This window comes from Miniopterus schreibersii (assembly GCF_964146895.1).
Source record: "Miniopterus schreibersii genome assembly, chromosome: 11".
Taxonomy (NCBI): Eukaryota; Metazoa; Chordata; class Mammalia; order Chiroptera; family Miniopteridae; genus Miniopterus; species Miniopterus schreibersii.
In genome coordinates, this window is record NC_138111.1 from 9350989 (window position 1) to 9373957 (window position 22969).

The following is a 22969-nucleotide window of genomic DNA, read 5'->3' on the forward strand; positions in this document are numbered from 1 at the left end:
GCTAGGAGTACAAGACAAGTTGGATGTATCCTTGCCCTATGCAATCGTTTAATGTGAAATGAAACACTGGCCAGGGTCAGGAGACCTGCTCCAGTCCTGCTCCACCTCTTCCCCCTCACCCAAGATTTATTGAGATAGAACACTGTATATTTTTAAGGTACACATAATGATGATTGGATACACATATATATAGCAAAATAGTCACCACAATAAGGTTAGTGAGCACATCCATCATCTCATATAAATACAATTTTTTTTGTGTGTGGTGAGAACATTTAAGATCTACTTTCTTAGCAACTTTCAAGTATATAAAACAATACTGTGAACTGTAGTCACCATCCCCAGAACTATTCATTTTATAATTGGAAGTTTGTACCCTTTGTCCAGTATCTCCCCATTTCACTCATCCCTCAGTCCCTGGCAACCACAATTCTACTCTCTGTGTCTATGAGTTTGGCTTTTTTTTTTTTTTTAATTTCACATATACATGATGTCATAACTGTATTTGTCTTTTTCTTAGCATAATGCCCTCAAGGTCCATTGTTGTAAATGGCAAGATTTCCTTTTTTATGGCTGAATAATATTCCTGTGTGTGTGTGTGTGTAACATTGTCTTTATCCATTCACCTGTTGATGGACACTTGGGTTGTTTCCATGTGTTGGTCATTGTGAACAATGCCACAGTGAATGTGGGGGTGCAGATATCTCTTAGACATAGTGATTTCACTCCCTTTGTATAGATACCCAGAAGCAGGATTGCCGGATCATATGGCAGTTCTATTTTTAAATTTTTTGAGGAAGCTCTATACTGTTTTACATGGCGACTGTACTGGTTTACATTCACACCAATAAGTGGGAGGTGATATCTCAGTGTGGTTTTGATTTGCATTTCCCTGATGATTGGTGATGCTGAGCATCTTTTCATGTACCTGTTGGCCATTTGTATGTCTTCTCTGTTCGGACCCTCTGTCCGTCTTTAAATGAAATTATTATTGTTATTTGCTGTTGAGTTTTCTGAGTTCCTTACCTAATTTTGATATTAATCTCATACCAGATATATGGTAAGGGATTTGCAAATATCTTCTCCTATCCTGCAGGTTGCCTCTTCATTTTGTTGATGGTTTCTTTGGCTGTGCAGAAGCTTTTCAGTTTGATGTCGCCCCACTTATTGATTTTTGCTTCTGTTCCTTGTGCTTCTGGTGCCATATCCTCTGCCGCCTCTTAGCTGGCTCTGGGACCCTGGCGACCCTGGCCAAGTCATCACCGAGCTTCAGTGCTTCCTCTGCAAGAAGAAAAGATTGCAGAGCGTCACTGCAGTTCCTTCCCCTTCTAACCTCCGTGATCCTGTGAGTTGGCTTTCCTGGATTCCCATAAAACTCCCCGCTGGAGACAGATTTCTGCTGCCCAGGGTTCAGCTGGAGCACCAAGGGCTTTATGTGATCAATCATCTTCTTGCAAACGCTGGGTGGGGGAAGCGCTGCTGATGAAGGCTGCCTGCAGCTGCCCCTGGAACCGGGGGGGGGGGGGGGGGGGGGGGGGGGGGGGCAGCTCCTCACCTTACCCTTCCGGGGGGGCGGGGCAACGGAAACTGTGTCTGCACATTCCCCCAAGTACCCTGTGGATGGTGGGCTGCGGCTAGCAAACATCGGCTAAGCCAAGACATCCTTCCTGTTGGTTCCCTCTGTGGCCCACTCGGAAAGATTCACATCTGCCCAAGTTCCCGCACCTCTGGCTGTTTCTTCTGCCGGGGACACCCTTCCTGCACTTGTCTCCCTCCCGGCCCCGAAGCTCTTTCTGAGCCTCGCTGTGCCAGGGTTGAGGCCACCTTCACGGAGGCCTTTTCTGGTCCCCCCTCCCACTCCACCTCCCACTGTCCTGCCACCCAGACCCATGGGCCGTTCTCCTGGGGCCCCTCTGGACTCTCCCTCAATTACGGGACCCAACACGGTATTTTGTGGCAGTGCTTCTGGCCGACAGATAGTGAGGTGAGGGTTTGGGGTCATTAAGGCCTAGGTTAAAACCCTTTTTCCATCACTTTCTAAGTGTGTACCTGGGTAAGTTACTTAATTATCCTGAGCCTCAGTTTCCTCACCTGTAGCACCACAGGGACACTGAAAATCATACTCTGTCCCCTCAGTGGATGGGCATCTACTTATCTCCTGTCCCTGCACAAGGGGGACACTCAGACGTGTGTGTGTGTGTGTGTGTGTGAAATGAATGAACATGGAAAGAGGTTTTGTGGTCTTAGATGGGAATTTAAGCGGGAGCTAAGACTGCTTACACAAAGCATTCTGGGTGTGTCTGGCTTATTAGAAATGGACTTAATTTTTAATAAAAAATAATATCGAGACGAATTACCTCATTATTTGATGATAGACCGTTTAGGAGAGGGAAGGAGCTAAGACTTCTCTTTGAGTGAATGGCATCCCAGCTCAGCTTAAACTTTTTCCTCCCTTAGGTTCCCCCCCCACCCCGAGGCAGCCTAGTGCAGTAATACTTTTAAGAACAGAAACTCTACTATTTAATTTTCTACACTTCCATTTGGCCCCAAATACATTTAGTGCTTTAAATCACAACTATTACAGTCTTGCTACTTTACAGTACCAATTTTGTACGTGGAATTTTGAGATAAATATGATCATTAGAAGGCCGCTGCTTTAATGTGCCCCCCCCCCATCTAAAGGCAAGGTTTGAGAAAGTGAAAGAAGTAAACATTTTTCTGGGAGACTATTTTAAAGGTCAAGAAACCCCTGCTTTCTAAAGCGAGGAAAAGGTCATCGTTCACCCTTCAATTTTTGTCCTTTCATTTTATTTTGCAAAAGTTCTTCGCGATGTCGCCTTAGTCACTTGAGTAGAGATGCCTAATTTTCTACAAGAAAATAGGGGAGCCAATCTCGAGTTCAGTGCCTGTTTCAAAGGGAAATTATGAAAATTGCTCTGCCTGTACCTTCGCTCCTCGTCTCCAAAGAAATGAAGAAATCTCCCCGGCGCTGCGTCTTGCTCGGCTTCTTTCCCGTGTAATTGCTTCTTGGGGTTCTAATGAAAGGCGTCGCGAAGGCGAGGTTCGGGCTTGGAAAGATGCTCTAATCCACTTCTCCGGCCTCGTTAATGAAATGATTCTCTTGTCCTTCCCTCTCAGCCAGACTCGCACCCCCTCCCCCCCGAAATTAACCCCATGCATTTTCCAGAAGGCTTAGGAGGTAGGCTAAAGGGGGTCCTTTGGCTAGAACAGATCTAATACGTGCTTTTCTGTCCTTTTGCACTAATGGCTCGCTTCCATTTTCTTTTAACTTTTCATTTTGTCATAATTTCAGACTTACTGAAAAATTGTAATAATAAAAAAATTCTACGCATCCTTCACTCAACCCCAAATGTTAACATTTCGCCGCGTTGGCCCCCACTCTGTCCCTCTGTCTCCTTTTTGGGAGTAAATTGCACACCTGATGCCCTTTTACCCCTAAACACTGTGCTTATTTCCTAAATAAAAGAGTATTTTCTTTTATAGCCACAGTGGAATTATCAAAATCATGAAATTAGCATTGATCAATACTGTTTTCTAGCTTAATCATATTCAGAATTTATTCAGGTTTTGACAAATGTCCCTGTAGCCTCCTCTAACCTGGGAGAATTTCTTAGTCTTCCCTCGTGCTTCGTGCACAGGCTGGTTTTGGTGAGCGCAGGCTGTTTAGCAGACTGCCCCTCGGTGGGTTTGTCTGGGGTTTCCTCATGAGGTTCAGGATATGCATTTTTGGCAGGAGCAGCAGGGAAGCTGTGCTGTGTTTTTCTCAGGGGTATCATCTTTGGGGGCACATGATGTCAATGTGTCTCATTACTGGTGATGTGAACTTTAACCATTTGGTTAAGGTGGTGTCTGCAGATTTCCACTGAAAAGTTACCGTTTCCCCCTTTCTAATTATTAAGTCTGTTGTGGGATAATACTTAAAACTACGTAATATCCTGTTATTCCTCAAACTTTCACCCTTTTAGTTTTAACCTCAGTTAACGACTCTTGCCCAGATCGGTTATTATTGTGATGGTTGCGAAATGGTGATTAACTCCACCATTCCTTCTGCATTTGTTAGTTGAGTTTCTATTGCAAGGAAGAGCTTTGCCTTTTAATTTATTTATCTGTGTTTGTATGCATGCATGTTAGTGTGGACTCGTGGATTCTTATTTTATTCAATGGGTTATAATCCTTTGATTTATTTTGAAGCTCAAATGATCCCAGATTTGTCCAGTGGAGCCCACTGTCCACTTAGCAGTCCCTGTTACTCTTCGGGTGCTCTGTTTGACCACAGCAAGAGGCTCCATGCTTTTTTGTGTTTTCCCTGCACCAGCCTGGGAATCAGCCAAATTTCCAAGAAGCCCTAGTGTTTCTCTGGTGGGTGCCGTGTGCTCACTGCTACATGGGCATCATTCCAATGTCCTCCCCCTTCTGTAAACATACATTGTGACATTCTCTTTACCATCCTGAGATGAAATATAATCAACCTTCACACATACTTCTTTATAAAAGCACACACCTAAATGTTTTTAAAAAAGAAAAATAAGGAGAAGTTCTTTATAACAAAAGTCTGTGCATCTCAATAAGCAACTGCTTTGGGGCGCTGTTACCGAGAAGACCCAATGCTTGGCCCTACCCGTAATGAATGAGTTTGGATATAAGGGGAGTAGGACAGTTTGATTAAACATTACTCATATTCGTTCTCTCACATATCTATATATTACATGTAATATCATCAACGTGGTATTTTACAATATTTGGCATTTTAAACTATTTTTCATATATAATTGTGTTGGGTGGGTGACTTAGATACCATAAGCTATGTGCCTTTAGTGATGCGATGTTTCTGAAATACTGAACAACTCGATACAATTCCCGGGGGAAAAGGTGAGGTGTAATTTCCTGTGTTCACATGGTCATTGCATTCCTGGGAAATGGTGGCGCTCAGTTTAAATCACGTGGGGGATTCCTTTTGTTTACATGTGACATGGGGTGGGGGTTCTCGGCTATCTCCTAGATATTTATATGGAAAAAGGTCTTTCACTTTACGAAGGTGCGGCAGGGCTGCCCCGCGCGTGGCAGTCTGGCATTCAGGCCCCTGCCCCCCAAAGCCAGCAACGCTCTCCGTTCACCAGGACGACCACACTCCCAGAAGTCCCCCAAACCCTCGCTAGGTGGCAGTGCCGGTCTCACTGAGAAACACCGATTGGTCTCTGTGGAGCAGGAGCATTTTTATCTCCCTTCCTTAAGGAACGCAAATATCGGTATATTTCTTAGAGGCGTTTAATTTTTAACACTTTCCAGATTTGTGTCCAACATCGCAGCTTTCCCTGATTTCTACTTTACTTTGAGAATGAGGATGGCCCCGCCCTGTCTCCCAGCCTAGAGAGGGACACGGCCTGAGCTCACTGCTCACAGGGTGGGCGCCCCGACACCAGCACAAGGTTGTGACCTCTCAGCACAGTGCAGTCTTGTCATAACCCTTGTTCTCCAGAGAGCTCTAGAAAGAACCCTGGAAGCCCTAAGCAGAGAAAGGCCTCCACTGTGCAGACAAGGAAACAAACCCAGAGAGGGAAAGAGGCTTGGCCCAGTCCTTAGGGCTAGGGCTGAAGTGGGTACCAAAGCATAAAAAACGTTAGGGACTGGAAAGGACAGCTCCCCCTGGGCTGTCCCCCTGCGGAATCCCCTCACACCCGGACGGGTGACCAAGCTCCAGCCTGTGCTTGCTCATCTTCAAAAATGGGTTGTTTACGATTCGTGAAGGCAGTTAGTTCATTCTACCGTGGGACTGTTCTAAATTTTAAAATATCCTTGAGTTGAGACCTTTCTCATCCTCCCTTCCTGCCCCCACTGGATGTCGTTGGGCCCCCATGGAACGTGTATATTCCCTGCGGACTCTATGCCAACCCGCAGACATTCCGAAATTGTGCCGAGGTCTCCTGAGCTTTCCTATTCCGGTCTCTGGCCTTGTACTTGGCACTGAGATTATTGTGATGAACAAGCCGAGGAGGTCTTGTCCTCTTGGAGCTTTTAGGCAAATACTACGCAGGCCACCCCACGGGCTGAGCCTCGGTACCCCCGCTTCCTTTTCCAAAGCAGAGTCGTGGGACGGGCCTGGGTCCTGGGCTGGCCACACCTGCTCTGACGCTGTCCCCAGCCACGTGTGTGGCCTGGAATTAAGCCCTTCACCTGAGCCTGGCTCCTCCTCTACAAAATGCAACGAGACCTCTGGCCATGACGTCTGGAAATGCTGGGCCAGGGAGGCCTTTTATAATCCCGCTACAGGGATGAGGAGAGGGTGCTGCAGGGTGACAAATACCCGACCGTTTTTTGTGCACATCGCTCTGCGGCTGTTATTTATGGGGTCGTGTCCTGATATCCTGAAGGGCCGTCCTGCTGAGGTTACAGCACAGCTGCCCTGTCTTTATGGGTCAAGGTGAAGTCTCCCCTGGAGAGGGCGGCCTCTCTGTCGCCGGTGTTGGTGTCGGGGGTCTCAGAGCAGAGCCTCTGGGGATCTGACGTGCTCCTGGGGCCTGGGAAGACACTGCCTCCCGCCATCTGGGGGCACACCGAAGAGCCCGTGACGCTGAGATGAGTCTCTGTAAACACAACGATCCAGTTGCAGTCGCTCCTGTTTATTTCCCTTCTGCTCCTCTGAGTCATTGATAAAGTCTTTTAAAGCTCGGTGGCACCTGGGTCATGAGGAACTACGGAAAGACTTGGAGTCCATGCTCAGTTCAGAGCATTAAAGGGGATCAAACTCCCCTCCTGTCCTAGGTCCATTGTGCTGGGACAGTGACTAGTGAGATATCCCCAAGGGAAGTGGGGACCACCGAAGTGAAGCCGTCGGCCAGAGGTTAGGAAGGGACTGCTGGGCTGACACCTCCTGTGAGCCCATCAGAGCTTAGCCCAAGTTCTTGTCCAGTGGCCACCTGCTCCCACTGGAATGGAGGGGGAGGGAAACGCAGTGTTTATTGAAGGAAAAGCGGCCTGTAGAGCTGCCCTCCGTGGCCCAGGAGGAGTTCCTTTGTAAAACTGGCCCAGCTTGGCTTCCAACCAGCGCGCTCATTCAGAACAGCACAGACCATGGCGGTGATCAAAGGCACGGAGAAGTAATTCCCACGTGTCAACACCTCCGTGCTTCTCCCTGACATTTAAGCCAGCGGCAGGAACCCAGCGCTTGTGGAGACTCTGTCCTCGCTCCCCTGGTGTAGATGATCCGACTGCCGACTGTCTGGTCCCCGGCAGGCACTTGGCTGCCGGGCCTGGGACTGAGTAGATTGGTTTCTTGGCGTGCGGGTTTCCATGCAGTAGGGGGAAAACCTCTAGTTACAAAGGACAAACATGAAAATGCTGTTACTTATCTCGTAGGATTAGGCCTCCCGCGTACGTGGTGATGAGCCTGGCCCAGCGCCTGGCACTCGTCACTGCTGCCGAGGGTGGAAGGGCCTCGGGAGGGAGGATGCCCGGTGTGAGTGTTGCAAACTAGGACGTGTATACTCGTATTTGTTTGAAGTGCAGTGTGTGGAGTATGGCAAGAAAGGGAGAGGCCTGCGAGGACCGCGGTGCTGGGAAGGAGGGGAGCTAGGTCTTTTGATTGTTATGGAGTTGCATACGTTTCGAGGTGAGCTAAAGATCATTTCGCCAGTTCATTAGCAGGAAAGACTCCGTATTGGAAAAACGATTTTAGCTGGAAGGGGAGCTTACTCAGCAATCGAGTGATGTGTTTGGATGGGATCAGCCGAGATGCCTTCTGGGATCTCCGTAGGAGACCGTAGAGGGGAAGGAAAGGGGAGTGAGGCCTGCGAGGCCAGGGGTCAAACCAGGCTGTGGGCTGGACTCTGCTGGGCGGCCCGCAGGGGTGCAGGAAAGGTGAGGCTGCTGTCCAGGGGACCAGGGACAGCTGAGGGTTAGGAGACAGGCCGCTCACGGCGGGAGCACTGGGCAGGCACTCGGACTCCAGCCAAGCTGGCCTCAGTAGGGAACCTGGAGGATTGTCAGGAAACCGAGGCAGAATGATAGGTTAAAATGAAATGATGACAAAAATAGGGCTGTGTTAAGTCCAAATGCAGGGTGTTACTTTTTCCTTCTGGCAGCCACGGGAGCTGGGCACTGTTCTTCCTTTGACTGGGGAGGGTGCTGAACACAGGTTAGGTAGCTCTGCCAGGCCCTATGGCTAGGAGGTGGCCAGGCTGAGATCTGAACCCAGGTCTCTTCCAAAGCCCGTGCCTGCACTCTGCTGCTCCCCACAGACACTCGGATACGTGGGCCCAGTGGAGGTGAAGGGGAGCAGCAGCCCGAGAGCCCCCATGCTCGGGGATCCCCCAAGGCCCTTAAGAAGTAGATTCAGGCCCAGCAAGCCCTGTCAGTTAGGGGAACTAGGGAGAGAGGGGGAGGGTGGGGGAGACCAGGCCAGGTGAACCAGCCTTCCTTGGGTTCTCACTTCCCTTGCTCGGCTCCAGCAATAAGGGGTCAGATGTTGCGGGGGCGACCTGAGAGGAACAGGGACAGTCTCACGACATGACTGGTTCCTTGCTGTTAAGCAGATTTATCACCCCAGATGTGCGCTGGAGTGGCTCTTTGATTGCTCATTGATGACGGAGAGATTATGGCCACATTAAGTTGCTCTTTACTGAAAGTGGGATCCATTACATGGCTTTGACAACACCTGGATTTGGGCAAAGCTTTCAGAGTGGCTCCTCTTTGCTATTTGGTTGTCATGATTGGAGGGGCCGGCTTCCCTGAGCCACCTCGTGGTGCTCTGTCACCTCCCAGGTAAATTTGGGAGCATCTTCAGAGGAAAGGGCACCTTGGGTCCAGGACCGCCGCTCCCAGTCCTCCTTCTTGCCTGGCAACTGTAGGCTTCTTACTTTACTCTCTGGGCCTCAGTGTCCTCAGTATCCCTAGAATGGAGGTTTGATCATTAAATAAGGTGATAGCTCTGAAAAACACTGAAATTTATTCTAATACCAAACACACGTGGTGGTGTTATTGAGGGTGAGGAGAGAGTGTTGATTCCCAAGGCCTCTTCAGATGCTCCAATCAATTATGGCAGAAAGAACTTGGGAGTGGAAATCTGGAAATGTTATGCTTTAGTTCGGGCTCTGCCACTAGCTGTGTGGCTTTGGATAAGTCTCCAGTTTCTTTGTAAAGTGTGTGTGTGTGTGTGTGTGTGTGTGTGTGCACGCTCATGTGTGCGATAATTCCTCCCTGGCCTGGTGGGGCTGGGTGTGAAGATCCCAGGCAGCTAGCTCAGTGGCCGTGCGGAGTCCCTCTTCTTACCCTGCTGGCCGCGGCTCAGGCAAGATTTGCTGGTTGGCTTGGCTATAACTGTATTCCCACAGTGATCTCCCTCCTCACTCTGCCTATTAAACAGAAGTTCCTACATTTCACCTGCTTTGAGTTTTCCAGAGAGCATAGTTGTCGTGGAAAGATCACAGGCTTTTGACTCTGATCAACCTGGTTTCATTATAACGTTACTGCCCATCCAACACTGACTCCCTCCCCCAGTCTCCGGCGACCACCATTCTACTTTCTGTCTCTATGAATCTGACTACTCTAGGGACCTCATATAAGTGGAACCATACAGTATTTGTCCTTTTATGTCTGGCTTATTTCACTTAACATAATGTCCTCAAGGTTCATCCATATTGTAGCAGGTGCCGGAATTTCCTTCCTTTTTATGGCTAAATGATATTCCATTGTGTGTATACAGCTCATTTTGTTTATCTGTTCTTCTGTTGATGGACACTGGGTTGTTTCCACCTCTGGCTATTGTGAGCAATGCTGCTGTGAACTTTCTGTTCACCAAAAGCTATTCCTTATGAAAATCTTTAGAGACACTTGCTGCTGCCTGCTATTGCTAGTATTTTTTTTTCTAATGGAAAGTTTGGAAATACAAAAAAGCACAGTGAAGAAGAGTATGAAAATCATTGATTTTTTATGGCATATATTTTCAGGATTTCATATTCATGTTTCCCCAACTTTTAAAAGTTTACACAAACTGAGAGAATTTACACAGGTAGGCCAATCTGTATAGTAGGGAGAAGCCTTGAAAATATTTAAGACAGAGGGTGTGAAAATTGAATGTGACCTTGGCCAACCCTGGCATTTTAGAGACAAGTTCGTTCCAAAGTATGATATTACCTTAACAGTACCCCAGCTTGGTAGTGGTGCTTCTTTAAGACTATTTTAATATCTTAATAGAGTGTCTTACTGCTAAGAAGAGTCAGAATTTTGAATGGGGGTGGTGGTGGGGGTTTGTCCCAGTTATATTTCTTAAGTATCCACTAGGGGGCAGTAAAAGACATAAATTTTTTAACAGGCAGATGAGTGCCAAGCAATCAGGCCACCACATCCTCTTGGTATCTCTCTCAGCCATCAATGCATACAGTTACAAGATAATGGATTTCACGTCCAACAGCAGGCTTGGGCAGAAATGGAGATACCATCAGCTTTAGCCTAAGTGCAGGTCTTCCTCATGTTCAGGCTGACATCAATGCATAAAACTTCATTCAATATGTTGATCCCAGATAGTATTTTTATTTAACTCACATTAGCCCAGTGACCCTCAAACCCAGTGAACATCAGAGTCACCCATCGTGCCTTTTTCAAAATATGCACGCCCAGGTCTCTTCCCACATCTATTAAGTCAGAATTGTGGGGGTTGGGGCCTAGTTATATAGACTATATTTAGATTCTGGTCCATGACTTCTTGCTGAGAACCAATGCATTCATTCTTAACATTAATAACTTTAATAGCTGGGGGGAAAGGGTCACCCTTGAGTGAGACCTCAGAGGAGAATGGGTATGAAACTCCGGAAAATCCTCCCTTTTAAAATAGAAGTCGCTGAAAGGCCTGGTGGCTGTGGGAACCACATTCGGCACAGCCGTGTGGCTTTCCCATCGACTGCTCCAGGAACACAGACAGGTCTTGGACTGGGCAGTCCTGGCAAACTCGGGGGCTCCAAGGAAGCCACACTCAGGGGCCACACTCGTTAGTGTGAGAACAGAGCTGAGGCACCAATACCATCTGCTACATTAAGAGATTCTTCCCTATAGTATTCCAGAAAAAGAGAGCTTTGATTTTATCTTATCAGAGGTAAAAATGGCACAGAGAGTGTGCTATGGGGTCAGAAGACCTCAGTTCTCTGCCTAACCATCCCCCTAGCCAGTTAGACCCAAGGCAAGTCACCTCACCCCTCTGGGCCTCAGCTTCGGCATTTGAATTATAGAGGACTGGGCCATGCTGATCTCCGAATATCATTCCAATTCTAAAAATTCAGCGATTCTGTTAGTATTAATAATCCTGATTTGTATGGTACTACTCTGGCAAAGAGCAAAAGAAATACTCAGTAATGCAATGAATGGCAGAGGCTATTGACCATGTAGTTTAATTTATTTAAGGCATATACACTGGATTCAAAGGAGAAAATATTGCTCTTGATAATATATTAAACTGTTAGCATCTTCAGCATTGCAAAAGCTTTCCGGAGGGAGAAATTACCCACCGGTGCAAACCTGACATTTCTCACTTCCTGATCCATAACTGCCATTTCTCCAGCACACTTCTATTTACTGTAAAGGGCCAAACGTGTGAATGCTTTGGCTGAATATTAAATAACTACACATAACCGTCAAGGTCACGGTTGCAAGAAAGGCTCGGTGGAGGGCCGGGGGAGGCTTGCATTGATCTCTGGTGAGGTTCCATTCTCGAATCCTGCTGACAAGGGGAAACAATTGATGTGGGCCATTATTAAGGCTTTAAGTGTTTCTCCATTGTTAAAGATCTTTTACAAGCCTGGAGTAACTGATAGTGCCCAAGGAATTGGCAAAAGCTTCACTTAGAAATATAGGGCCGTCAGAGAGATAAGTAAAACCCAGAGTGCAGATGTCCCGGGTTGGGCTTACGCAGCAAAGGTGGAGGCCCGGGTGAGCCCACCATTGGGGCAGCAGGGCCACCTCCCTGCCTCCTTTCTGAGTTACAGATCAGAATGGAAGGAAGGCCTGTTTTCGGGGTCTTTCATGCCAGACGCTGCAGAGAGAGTGGCTTTCAAACCCACCTTTCAGTTTCCTGCAGCTGCCCCCCCTCTTCTGTGAACACCTCCTCTCTCCACATTCAGTCCATCACTCCCCATAGCTGCGTGAAGGATGTGACAAGGTCCAGGGGAATTGGGTGCGTATGAATTATGCAGACCCGGAGATCCAGACTGACTGTCTGGACTGGTCAGATGGCCTGGATAATTATGTGAGTGTCCTGCTGACCCGGAGCTGGGAGGAGAGCAAATATTATGGATGACAGAATCTAGTTTCAGAAAGGTCTTAGCAGACTGAAGGCTTGGCCACGTCTACTCGATGAACCTAATAAGAGATATAAATGGTAAAAACTATCATTTCTCATGCACTAGCTCTGTGCTTGGTATTGTGCTTGGCCCTTTGCACATTTTAGTTTATTTCTTCTTTACAGTGACCCATGAGGGTTAGTTTTATAGCCTCGTTTTTAAGATGAGGAACCCAAGACATGGCAGCACAGAGGAAGGGGCGAGCACATTAGAGCCTTTGATGTAGATTCCAATCCCAGTTTCGCACCATCTTTGAAAAACAGCTCCAGTCAGACTTGATGGCTGCCTGGCATGTGTCCAGGCCTGTGGGCTTAGCCCTTTGCATTTACTGTCTCATTCATCCTCAGAGCACTCTTTCTCTTTTACAGATGAGGAAGGCACAGCTAACTTAAGTAACTTGCCCAAGGTCACACAGTAAGTAGCAGGGCCAGGATTCGAGACCAGGAAGCCCGGCGCCACGCCCACACTCTTTACAACTAATGCACCATCTCCTGTTTTCTGTATCATAAAAGGAGAGCCACCACATTTTCTCAGATGAGATAACTTATGTAAAGGGCCTAATATCACACCTGGCACATAGTAGGCCCTTGTAAATAGTACTAGGCCATTATCATTGTCAGTTATGTGACTTGCTCAGGGTTATATCTAGTAACCAGCAAAGATCTGGGATTTGAACCCAGGTCTCGTGACTGCAAATCCGCTGTGCTCTCGGTCTCTGTTCTGGAGGATAAGATTGAAGGCAGCCTTAGGTCACTGTCTCAGTACCTAGGACAGTGTTCTCTCCCTGGCAGGTGCTCAGTGAGTATGACATACATTGGGCTCATGTTGTCGCTCATTTACCAAATATTTTCCAACATCCGGCTCGGTCCTGGGCGTCCGGAGAGAAGAACATCACGCTAACCCTTCTTTTCTGCCCCCAGGTTCGAATGGTGAAAGATGGCGACCCCTCCTGGAAGCCCACTTTTATTGTGAAACCCGATGGTGGCTGTCAGGGTGACGGAATCTACCTCATTAAAGACCCCAGTGACATTCGCCTGGCAGGGACCCTGCAGCGCAGGCCGGCAGTGGTCCAGGAGTACATCTGCAAGCCTCTCCTTATCGACAAGCTCAAGTTTGACATCCGCCTGTATGTCTTACTGAAGTCCTTAGACCCCTTAGAGATTTACATAGCCAAAGATGGACTCTCGAGATTTTGTACGGAGCCATATCAGGAGCCCACCCCCAAAAACCTGCACCACATCTTCATGCACTTGACCAACTACTCATTGAACATCCACAGCGGTAACTTCGTCCACTCGGACAGCACTAGCACAGGCAGCAAAAGGACTTTTTCTAGTATTCTTTGTAGGTTGTCTTCCAAAGGCGTTGACATCAAGAAGGTCTGGTCTGACATCATCTCCTTGGTGATTAAGACCGTCATTGCCCTGACCCCAGAGCTCAAAGTTTTCTACCAGTCGGACATCCCCACAGGGAGGCCGGGGCCCACGTGTTTCCAGGTAACCACTGCCAGTTCCCAACCTTGGGATGAGGGGCGGTGGTGGGATGGCCAGAGGTGGGGAGGGGTGGTTGCTGGTGTGGGCTTTGGTGTTAAACTTGGCTCCAACTTGCTGTTTCTATTTGCTGGTGGTGTGATTTGGGGTGCGTTACTTCCCTTTTGTCATTTGTAAAATAAGACCAGTAATACCTCCCTTAAAGGATTCTTATAAGGATTAAATGAGCCCACACACGCAAAGCACAGTGCCTGAAATTCATTCGTGCATTCTTCCTGCTGGCAGTTTTTGCCACCTGCTGAGTAAGGGGCGGAGCACTGTCTGAGGTCCTAGGGAGGCAGGGAGGCAGTGGCATGGTGGGACAGGGTCAGAGTGCAGGGGGCTGAGCCAGAGTGTGGGAGGGAAGGACATGGGGATGAGGGCAGAGCATTCTTTCAGGTCATTGGGCTGTGAAGGGGGGGGCGTGGAGTCCAGGCACTGAGTAGGCTTTCGGTTTCCTGCCACCAGATAAACCAGAAGGGGGAGGAGATGCCTCTGGGACCCTCTCCATCCAATCTTTAAAATGATCTGCAGCGGTTGTATGTAAAGAGAATACATGAACATATATGAAAGCTATGACGCAGAACAACAAAACAGTCACCCCAAACCCACCTCCCAGCCTGAGTTCAGGTACTAAGCTGCTCCCCTTCCAGTTCACTCGCCCCCGAGGAACCGTTATCCTGAACTTGATGTTTATCACTTCCTGCTTTAAAAATACTTAAGAGTGACACGAATGTATCCCTAAACAATACATGGTTTTGTTTTGTCTGTTTGGGGGCTTGATGAGAATTGTGTTATAAGGTGTGTAGACTCGGCAGCGTCCTGTTCATGCGGTCGGGGTTGGTACTGTGCCTTCGCGCTGCTGCAAGTCCCATCGTGAGTGTGCAGTTTGTTCATCGGTTCTCCTGTCGGTAACCACTTGGGTTGTTTCTAGTCCTCTGTCTAAGACTGTGACAGCAAAGTAACAGCTGGAGAGGAGGCTGGTCCCGAGGGGCAGCCCCCACTCCAGGGCGGCTACCCTGGAGCCTGGGCACCAGGCGGCAGGATTTCCAGGCAGGCCGGAGGAACCCTTTGGAGGGGAATTCAGACAATGATCAGTTCCAAGAGGGGCTAATTGTCATCCAGAGACCTGTCCTTAGGCTCTGAGACCCCCAGGCTTTGGTTCCCAGGTTGGATGTTCAGCTCAGCCACCAGATACGTGGCTTACAGGTGCTAGAAGGGGTCAGTGGGCAGAACCTAGAGATAGCACCAGAGAAAGCAGAGCCTGGCCCAAGCCATCAGTAGGTTAGGGCAAAGGAGACAGCTGCAACGTGGAGGCATCCAAGGGTCATCCCAGGGGACTGTGCGGTCACATTTGTTTGACTGTAACAGCTATTCCAGGAGTATCATGTGGGCCTGGCCTGCATGGCCAAGCCACAGAGCCCTGGCACAGTGAAAGCGCAGGGTGGAGGGCCAGGGCGGTTGTCTCGCTATAGACAGGCGGCCTGGGGCAGCTATCAGGGTGGAACCAGGGACCCAAGCTGTGGGGAACTGGAGGGCAGACAGAGAGGGAGCCACTGGTTTGGACAGATCAAATCTAGCAAATGGAACCACAGCCCTGAGACCGTTTTCCATCGCTTGACCACACTAAACGCTCCCAGGCCTGAGGTCAGGGGAGGAGCACAGCACCAGAAGTGAACTCCAGGGGGCGCTCTTGAGCCTCTGTTTCTTTCTCTGAATCACCTACGTGCCCCCCTAGGATCATTGTGATGCAGGTAAAAAGGCTTCGATGGGCTGGGAAGTGTTGTGTTTGAAATGTGTCTTGCCGCACAATTCAGACTCGCAGTGATTGAGAATATTATCCTTGTCTCCTTGGAGTCCTTTTGCTTTTTATTCTTATCACTTGTTGAAACACTTGTTAGTTTGAGTTTCAAACACCTGGAGTAACTTGGAACCCAAAGACTTAGGGACAGCATTGGGTTCTGCCATTGACTTGCTGTGTAATGTTGCATAACTCACTTAACTTCTCTGTGCCTCAGTTTCCTCAACCACCTCACAGGGTTGTTGTCTAACTCACATGAGATAAAGATTAGGCAGGGCTTTGCAAACTATAATAATGTTCTGTGCATGTACAGGATGATCCATTCTTTCTTTTTTAATATATGTTTATTGATTTCAGAGAGAGGACGGGAGAAGGAGAGGGAGATAGAAACATGAATGATGAGAGAGTCATTGATCGGCTGCCTCCTGCACGCCCCCCCTGGGGAGCGAGCCCACAACCCAGGCGTGTGCGCTGACCTGGGATCAAACCTCAATCTCCTGGATCCTAGGTCAATGCTCAACCACTGAGCCAGTCCAGCCAGGCAGATACATTATTTCTTTGCTGTGAAGCCCCTCTTACTTGTAGCTCAGGCCTGGCCCAGACGGCAGCATTCCAGGACATAAACCCCAACCAACGAAATAACATTCATCTCAAACATGTGACTGTGACCCCTTTCCAATCATAGCCACAGTAACTACTTGGGAAACTATGATGGCCCAGAGCAGCTGCTGGCAGCTCGGGCTGCGGGCAGGTTTCCTGTAATCTGTTGCCTAGGAGCGTGGCTGCCCTGTCATTCTGGCCTGTCCCCCTGTCATTGCTCAGGCAGCCCCAGCAACATACCCTCATGTCAGTCTTCTTGAGGGCAGCAGGATGACCTTGGCTTAAACAGCGAGGCCCGTCTGGGTGTGGATGATTCATGGGGCAGAAGTGCACAGGCCGAGGAACGGCTGCCAGCTCATCGTTCAGGAACATCCTACCCCGGTTCCGCTGCTCAGTCTCTGTCTTCCTCTAGCTCAGAGTCTCATTCGCTCCTTGGCCGTGACCCTCACCCCAGATGGCCGTGACCTTGACCTTCTCCAGATCCCCAGGTGCTTCTCCTCTTTCTTCATGGTTCTTGTGACTTCTTCCTCCCTTCTCAGCCCCAGATACCCCATAGGAACGAGCCAAAGAAGCAGTCTAGGGGTCACACAAGGGCTTGGGGTTCATCCTCAGACACCCTGGGTTTGAGCTAATTCCAGCTCTTCCTCCCAGCACCTCCAGCCGGCAAGCTTGGCAAGTTAACCTCTCTCTACTTCAGTTTCCTTATCTGCAAATACAGATAATATTTGTATCTACCTCACAGAACTGTTGTAAGATTGAATGAGAGAAAGCCCTGTGGAACATTTGGCACATAGTAATAGCTTAATATATGATGGTTTTAATTAATATATCATTTGTTTTTTGTAACATAAGTTCTCAAACTTGTCTGTGAGGAAGCACCTTGAAGTTATAGAAAACCATGAAATTGTCACATTTTAAACATAATGGAACACCAGTATTCCTAGGAACCTACTTTGAGAACCAAGTCCTTGGTCTAGTGTTGGTTGCCTCCCAGCCTGGCACCAGCCTCGCTTCCCTGCACCCTCCCTGAACCCTGGGGGCCCATCAAACAGAGCCAGTTCCTGCCTCTTGGACATAATTTGTGCTTTCCCAGTCCTGCCTGCTTGTTCTTGTCTGTCTTGGTCTGCCACGCTCTCTGCTATTCTTACAATTTTTTGAAATCCAATGCCTTCCAACAAGGTACTGCTCAAATCCCACCTTCTCTGTTAAGCCTTCCTTGACCACTTCTGATATTTGGGCCTTTATCTTCCTTCGGACTCTAGCACAGTCCCTGGGTACCCACTGAGGTGAGCCCTGAGCTAGTTGTGGGCCATGTGGTTATGGATAAGCCACAGTCCCTGCCCCTAAGAGGTACACAGTTGATTGGGAAAGACCGACATATGGGAATTATAATCCCTTGTAATAAATGCTGCAAAAGGGCACCTGCAGGATGCTGAGGGAGACCACAGAAAAGGGAATCACTAACTTTGCCTAGCCCAATCAGGGAAGGCTTCCCAGAGGAGATGCTTAAGTGGGAGCTTACAGCATGAAGAATTTACCAAGCAGAAAAGGGTAAGGGACACCGTGCTCTCCTGGTTTCCCTCCTACCTCACTGGCTGCTGCCTCTCAGCCCCTTCCTCTAGACCTGTCAGTGCTGGAGACGCCCAGGACTCAGTTCTCAGGGAGCTCCCCTCCTCCTATTTTCAGTCACTCTCTAAATGATCTCATCCAGCCCCAGGGCTATGTGCCCTTGACTCCTAAATTTGTATCTCTAGTCTTGACCTCTCCTTGAACTCCAGACTGGTATTACCAACTGCTCTCTTAACCTTTCTCCTTGGATTTCTAGTGGGCATCTCCCACTTGACATGTCCAAAATGAAACTCTTGATTTCCCTCCTGAACCTACTCCTCCATTGTCTTTCCTGTTTTAGTAAATGAATAGCATTCATTTAATTGCTCAGACCCAAAATCTGAGTTATGCTTACTTATCATTTTTTTATCCTTTCTACATCTAATCCATAAGCACCTCTTGCAAATAGACTTTAAAATATATCCTAAATGTAAACACTTCTAACCAGCTCTACTGTGACCATCCCAGTCTAGACAGCCATCACCTTGCACTTGTATTGCAGCAGCAGCCTCCTAATTGATGCTCCTATTTCCACTCTTGTAACTATAGCCTATTTTTCTCAGTAGCCCAAGTGAGTCTTTTTAAACACATCAGATCAAATTACTTCCCTTGTGCAAACTCTCCAATGGTTTTCTCATTGCACTTAAAATCCTGGCTCCTTACCATGGCCTACAAGATGCTACGTGATCTTTCCATTGTCTTTCTATCTGACCTCATCCCCTCCCACTCGCTCTAGTTCTTGCTCTCTCCTTGCTGTTCCTCAGAAGTGGCTTTGGTTCTTGTTGTTCACTCAGCCTGAAGTGGGTTAACTTAGTTCTCCAAACGACTTATTTGCTCACTTCATTCAGTTCCTGTTCATATGTCACCCCTTGAGACTTTGCTTCTGGTCACGATGGAGTAACAAAGACTGGGCCTATACACACAAAACCAATACATTAAAAAAAAAAAAAAAAAGTATAATACCAACTTCTTGCAAACAAGTATAATACCAGACAAAACGCATGAAATAAATGTTTTAAGACTTTGAACAACAGACAACACAGCACTGTGATCCCTGAGGAAGAGGGGAATAAAACTGAAGGTGAGTCCTACAGTGGCCTTAGTTTTCTGTTTGGGGCAATTTCTGGAACATGGGCACAGGAAGAGAAAAACCTAAACCAAGCCCTGTGACCTCAGTGAGTTGAGAAGATGGAGATCAAAGTTTGGGAAGGCTGAGATGGCTGGAATTCTATAGGCAAAATTCTGAAAAGGAGGGAGCTAAGCTATATAACTATGTACAGAATTTTTTAAGAAAATAGGAGCTAAATGAAGAGGAAAATGGAAGCTATTAAAGAGAAACAAATGGAACTTCTAGAGAAGAAAATATAATATCTGAAATGAAAATATCACTAGATGGGATTAACAGCAGATTAGACACCAAAGAAAAAATGATCAGTAAACTTGAAGACATAGCAAAATAGGGACAAAATGAAACAGAGAGAGGAAAATGACAGGAAAAATAAATGAACGGACAATCAGTGACCTGTAGTACAATAGAAGGTGGCCTAACATATATGTAATTGGAGTCCCCTGAGCAGAAGAGACAAGGAAGATACAGACAAATGTCTGAAGAAATGGCCCCAAATTTCCAAAGTTGTCAAAAAATATAAACCCACAATTCAAGAGGCTTAAGAAACTCCAAGTAGGATGCACACACATACACACACGCATACATCAAGGCTTATCATAATCAAATTGTGGGAAACCAGTGATGATAAGAAATCTTAAAAGCAGCTAGAGAGGAAAAACACATTATGTTCAGAGGAACACAGAATAACCTAAAAGTTCTCATCAGAAACTGTGCAAGCCAGAAGACAATGGGATCGCCAATGCCACCTCCATAGAAAGGACTTCTCTGACCATCCTATCTAAACCACCAAGCCCTCCCTTTCACCCACCGTGTTACATGCTATGTTCTTACCTTGCTTTTAGTTAATAACTCACATTGGTTCCTCTCTCCACTGAACTATAAGTTCCAAGAGGGCAGAATGTTAAAACATCCTCTGCCTTGCCCACTGCTTTATCCCCAGTGCCTAGAACAGTACCTAGTATTTAGTAGGTGCTCATTAAATGTTTGATAAATAAAATTGTCTTCCAGGCAAAACAGTATAAAGGCATAGAGGAGTAAAGCATCCTAGAACTACTGATGGGTACAGTTGGAGCCTGAGATGTGCAGTAGTGAGTGGGAGGGAATAAAGCTGGAGCATGAGACAGATGCCAGGTCATAGAGGAATTTGTAGGACATGCTGTGGGATGTGGGCTTCATTGCCTAAGCAGAGATTTTAGGCAGAGGAGTGTTGATATTCTTTTTGCATTTTATAAAAATACTGCGGTAGTCCCCTGTGCCAGATGAGTTAGAGGGGTGAGTTTGAGAGCAAGGAAACAAATGAGGAAGCTATTACAGTAGTCCAGATGGTGCAGACCTAATCCAGACTAGGAGCAGTGAGGATGGACCAGATCTAGAATGTTCTTTGGAGGTAGAATGTACAAGAGTTGGAGTGCAGGTAGGCATAAAAGATGAAAGAGAAATTTTTGGCTTGCATGATTGGGTGGATAAGGAATACTGTAGGCGAAGCAGGCTTTAGAAAGTTGGTATTTAATTATCTGTTGCTGTGTAACAAATTACCCCCAAATTTAGCAGCTTAAACTGACAAACTATTATCTCACAGGTTCTGTGGATCAGGAATCTAGGCTTAGCCAACTGCCTATGGCTCAAAGTCTCTTACAAGGCTGCAGGGAACATGTTGGCCAGGACTGCAGTCATCTCAAGGAGTTACTGAGGAGAGAGCCTCTTCCAAGCTCACTCACATGGCTGTTGGCAGCCCTCCGGTTCCCCCCGGCTGTTGACCCTCCAGGGCCTCTCCATTGGGCAGCTCACACATGGAGGTTGGCTTCTCTCCGAGTGAGAGAGCAAGAAAGTTAAGGGAATGCATGCCAAGGTGGGCGTCACAATCATTTATAACTTAATATTGGAAGTGACATCCCATCATTTCTGCCCTATACGCTTAGAGAGAGGTCACCAGGTTCAGCCCACACTCAAGGAGAGGGGATCACACGAGGATATAAACACCAGGAGGTGGGGATCACTGGGACCAACTTAGAGGCTGCCAACACAGAGAGTGAGCGTGGAGATGTTCAATGTGAGGAGTCTGAGACTCCCCACTGGGAATGCCCTGGATACTGATGGATGTGTAGTTCTAGAACTCAGAGAGAATCCCCTGTCCGGTGAACCCTGTAGCTTGGAACCTTTGCATGAGTTTTTCCCCCAGCTTGCTTTGGAAGCTTCTAGAAGTCAGGGATAAAGAACAGATATCTTTGAATCCCCAGGGTTCCCCTCAAGTAGGAGCTGAGCAACACAAGTGCCAATTGAATTACTTGGAGGAGGGCAAAGTATCACATGATTGAAAAGGTCTCTCTCCATTTGACAATTCCTGCTGCCACTGAACCAGAGAGAGGTCCCCCCCTTTCTAAGCTGCAGCTTTCTGGTCTGTGTGAAGTGAGTGTTAGACAAGATTAGTAGCTTTTTAAATGGAGCTTTTTCCCCTAGGAACCCCAGTATGTAAAATAGGTAAAAGTTGATCTGATCTGGCCTCCCCAGTGCTTCCCCAGAAAAGAACCCCATTTTTTTAAAACACTGAACCAAGTAAATTCCCAATTTTCTGCCAGCTCTGTCATTCTGGGATTTTCCGACAAGATCCTCTCTAACCTCCTCCCAGTTCTGGGATTCTGTTTATTGAGATCCATTGGTGCAACATATTTCATTGAACTTTTGAAAAGAAAGCAATTCATATTTCCTTGAGTTTGTGGAAAAAAATAAACAAAAAAACGTAATAAAGCTGACCTTCATTAAATACTTACTACGTGTCGGGCACTGTGCAAAATATATTCTATCACACTATCTATATTTGATCCTGTCTTCTGCTCCACAAGGGCAGGGTCCTGGTCTAGTTCTTCACTATATTTCCAGATGCTAGGATAGTTCCAGGACACAGGAAGCATCTCAATAAATATTTTACGAATCAATGAACTAAGGTAAGGACTCTTCTGATTCCCAGTTTACAGATGAGGAAACTGGGGCCTAGAGCAAAGGCAGAACTAAGATTTGAAATGAGCTTTGTACTCAACGCTACAGATACCATTTCCTGCTGGTGGGACGAGTAGGAAACCGGGAAGGGAGCTAGCATATGCTGAGTACCTCCTCTCTGATGAACACAGTCCTAGGTACTTTTTGCTTCCATGATCAACTGCCCTTCGAGGCAGCCGCTATTATCTCCATTCGTAGACAAGGTAAATGGGGCGCAGAGGGGCTAAGCACCATGTCTCTCTCTAAAGTTGTTTAGCTAGAAGGGGGCCCGAGCTGGGATTGCAGCCCAAGTCTTTCTGACTCCGAAGCATTCTTGTCCAAGACCCAACATCTTCAACTACATGCACCAAAGTCTGGATTCTGGAAAATACTATGCCCCTGGTGGGTGGAGGTCAGTGTGGCTAATGAGGTTGCCACCCCCTTCTCCAGCTTCTCTGTAGCTTTACATTCTCGAGACCACTGTGCGTTGGGCTGGAAAGGGTCCAGCAGGCTGAGAAGGAACAAGTCCAAACTTCTAAGATGTAGCAAAAGTGGGCACTGGTGACCAAGGATGATAAATGCTGGCACCGCAGCCCGCCGCTCCCTGTAGCCTCGCCAACGTCGCGTCTCAGGCCAGGTCTGAAGTGAGACTGACGATGTCACCAGAGTCTCTTAAAGGCCTCATCCCTCATATCCACTTGTCATATATTATTAAGCGGATCTATAATACATGTAACGTTTTCTACTGAATTTCCATTTTTTTTGTTTCATGACCAGGGCAAGAAAAATAGAGCGAGGGTGACTTTCCCCAGCTTCTCATGCCTGTTGCCCTTCTTTGAAGAGTAACCGCGTCTTGAATGGTCTCCCCAAGTAGCCACTGAGGCTCTGGTTTCATCAATAAGCATAAAGCCACCGTTTAATAATGGTCGTTTGGCTGACGCATATTCTGCATAGGCCAGCGAGTGAATTTCCCTCATCTTTTCTC

General features: G+C 47.4%; 1 protein-coding gene across 1 annotated transcript in view; it reads left to right on the forward strand.

Moving 5' to 3' along the window:
• Positions 1-22969, forward strand: part of TTLL11 (tubulin tyrosine ligase like 11) — a gene marked incomplete at its 5' end in the record, with an annotated part of 175079 nt that overhangs the window by 45470 nt on the left and 106640 nt on the right. Inside the window, 1 exon segment of the mRNA XM_081150650.1 lies at positions 13265-13840. Within this exon segment, the coding sequence (XP_081006776.1) occupies positions 13265-13840 (576 nt within the window).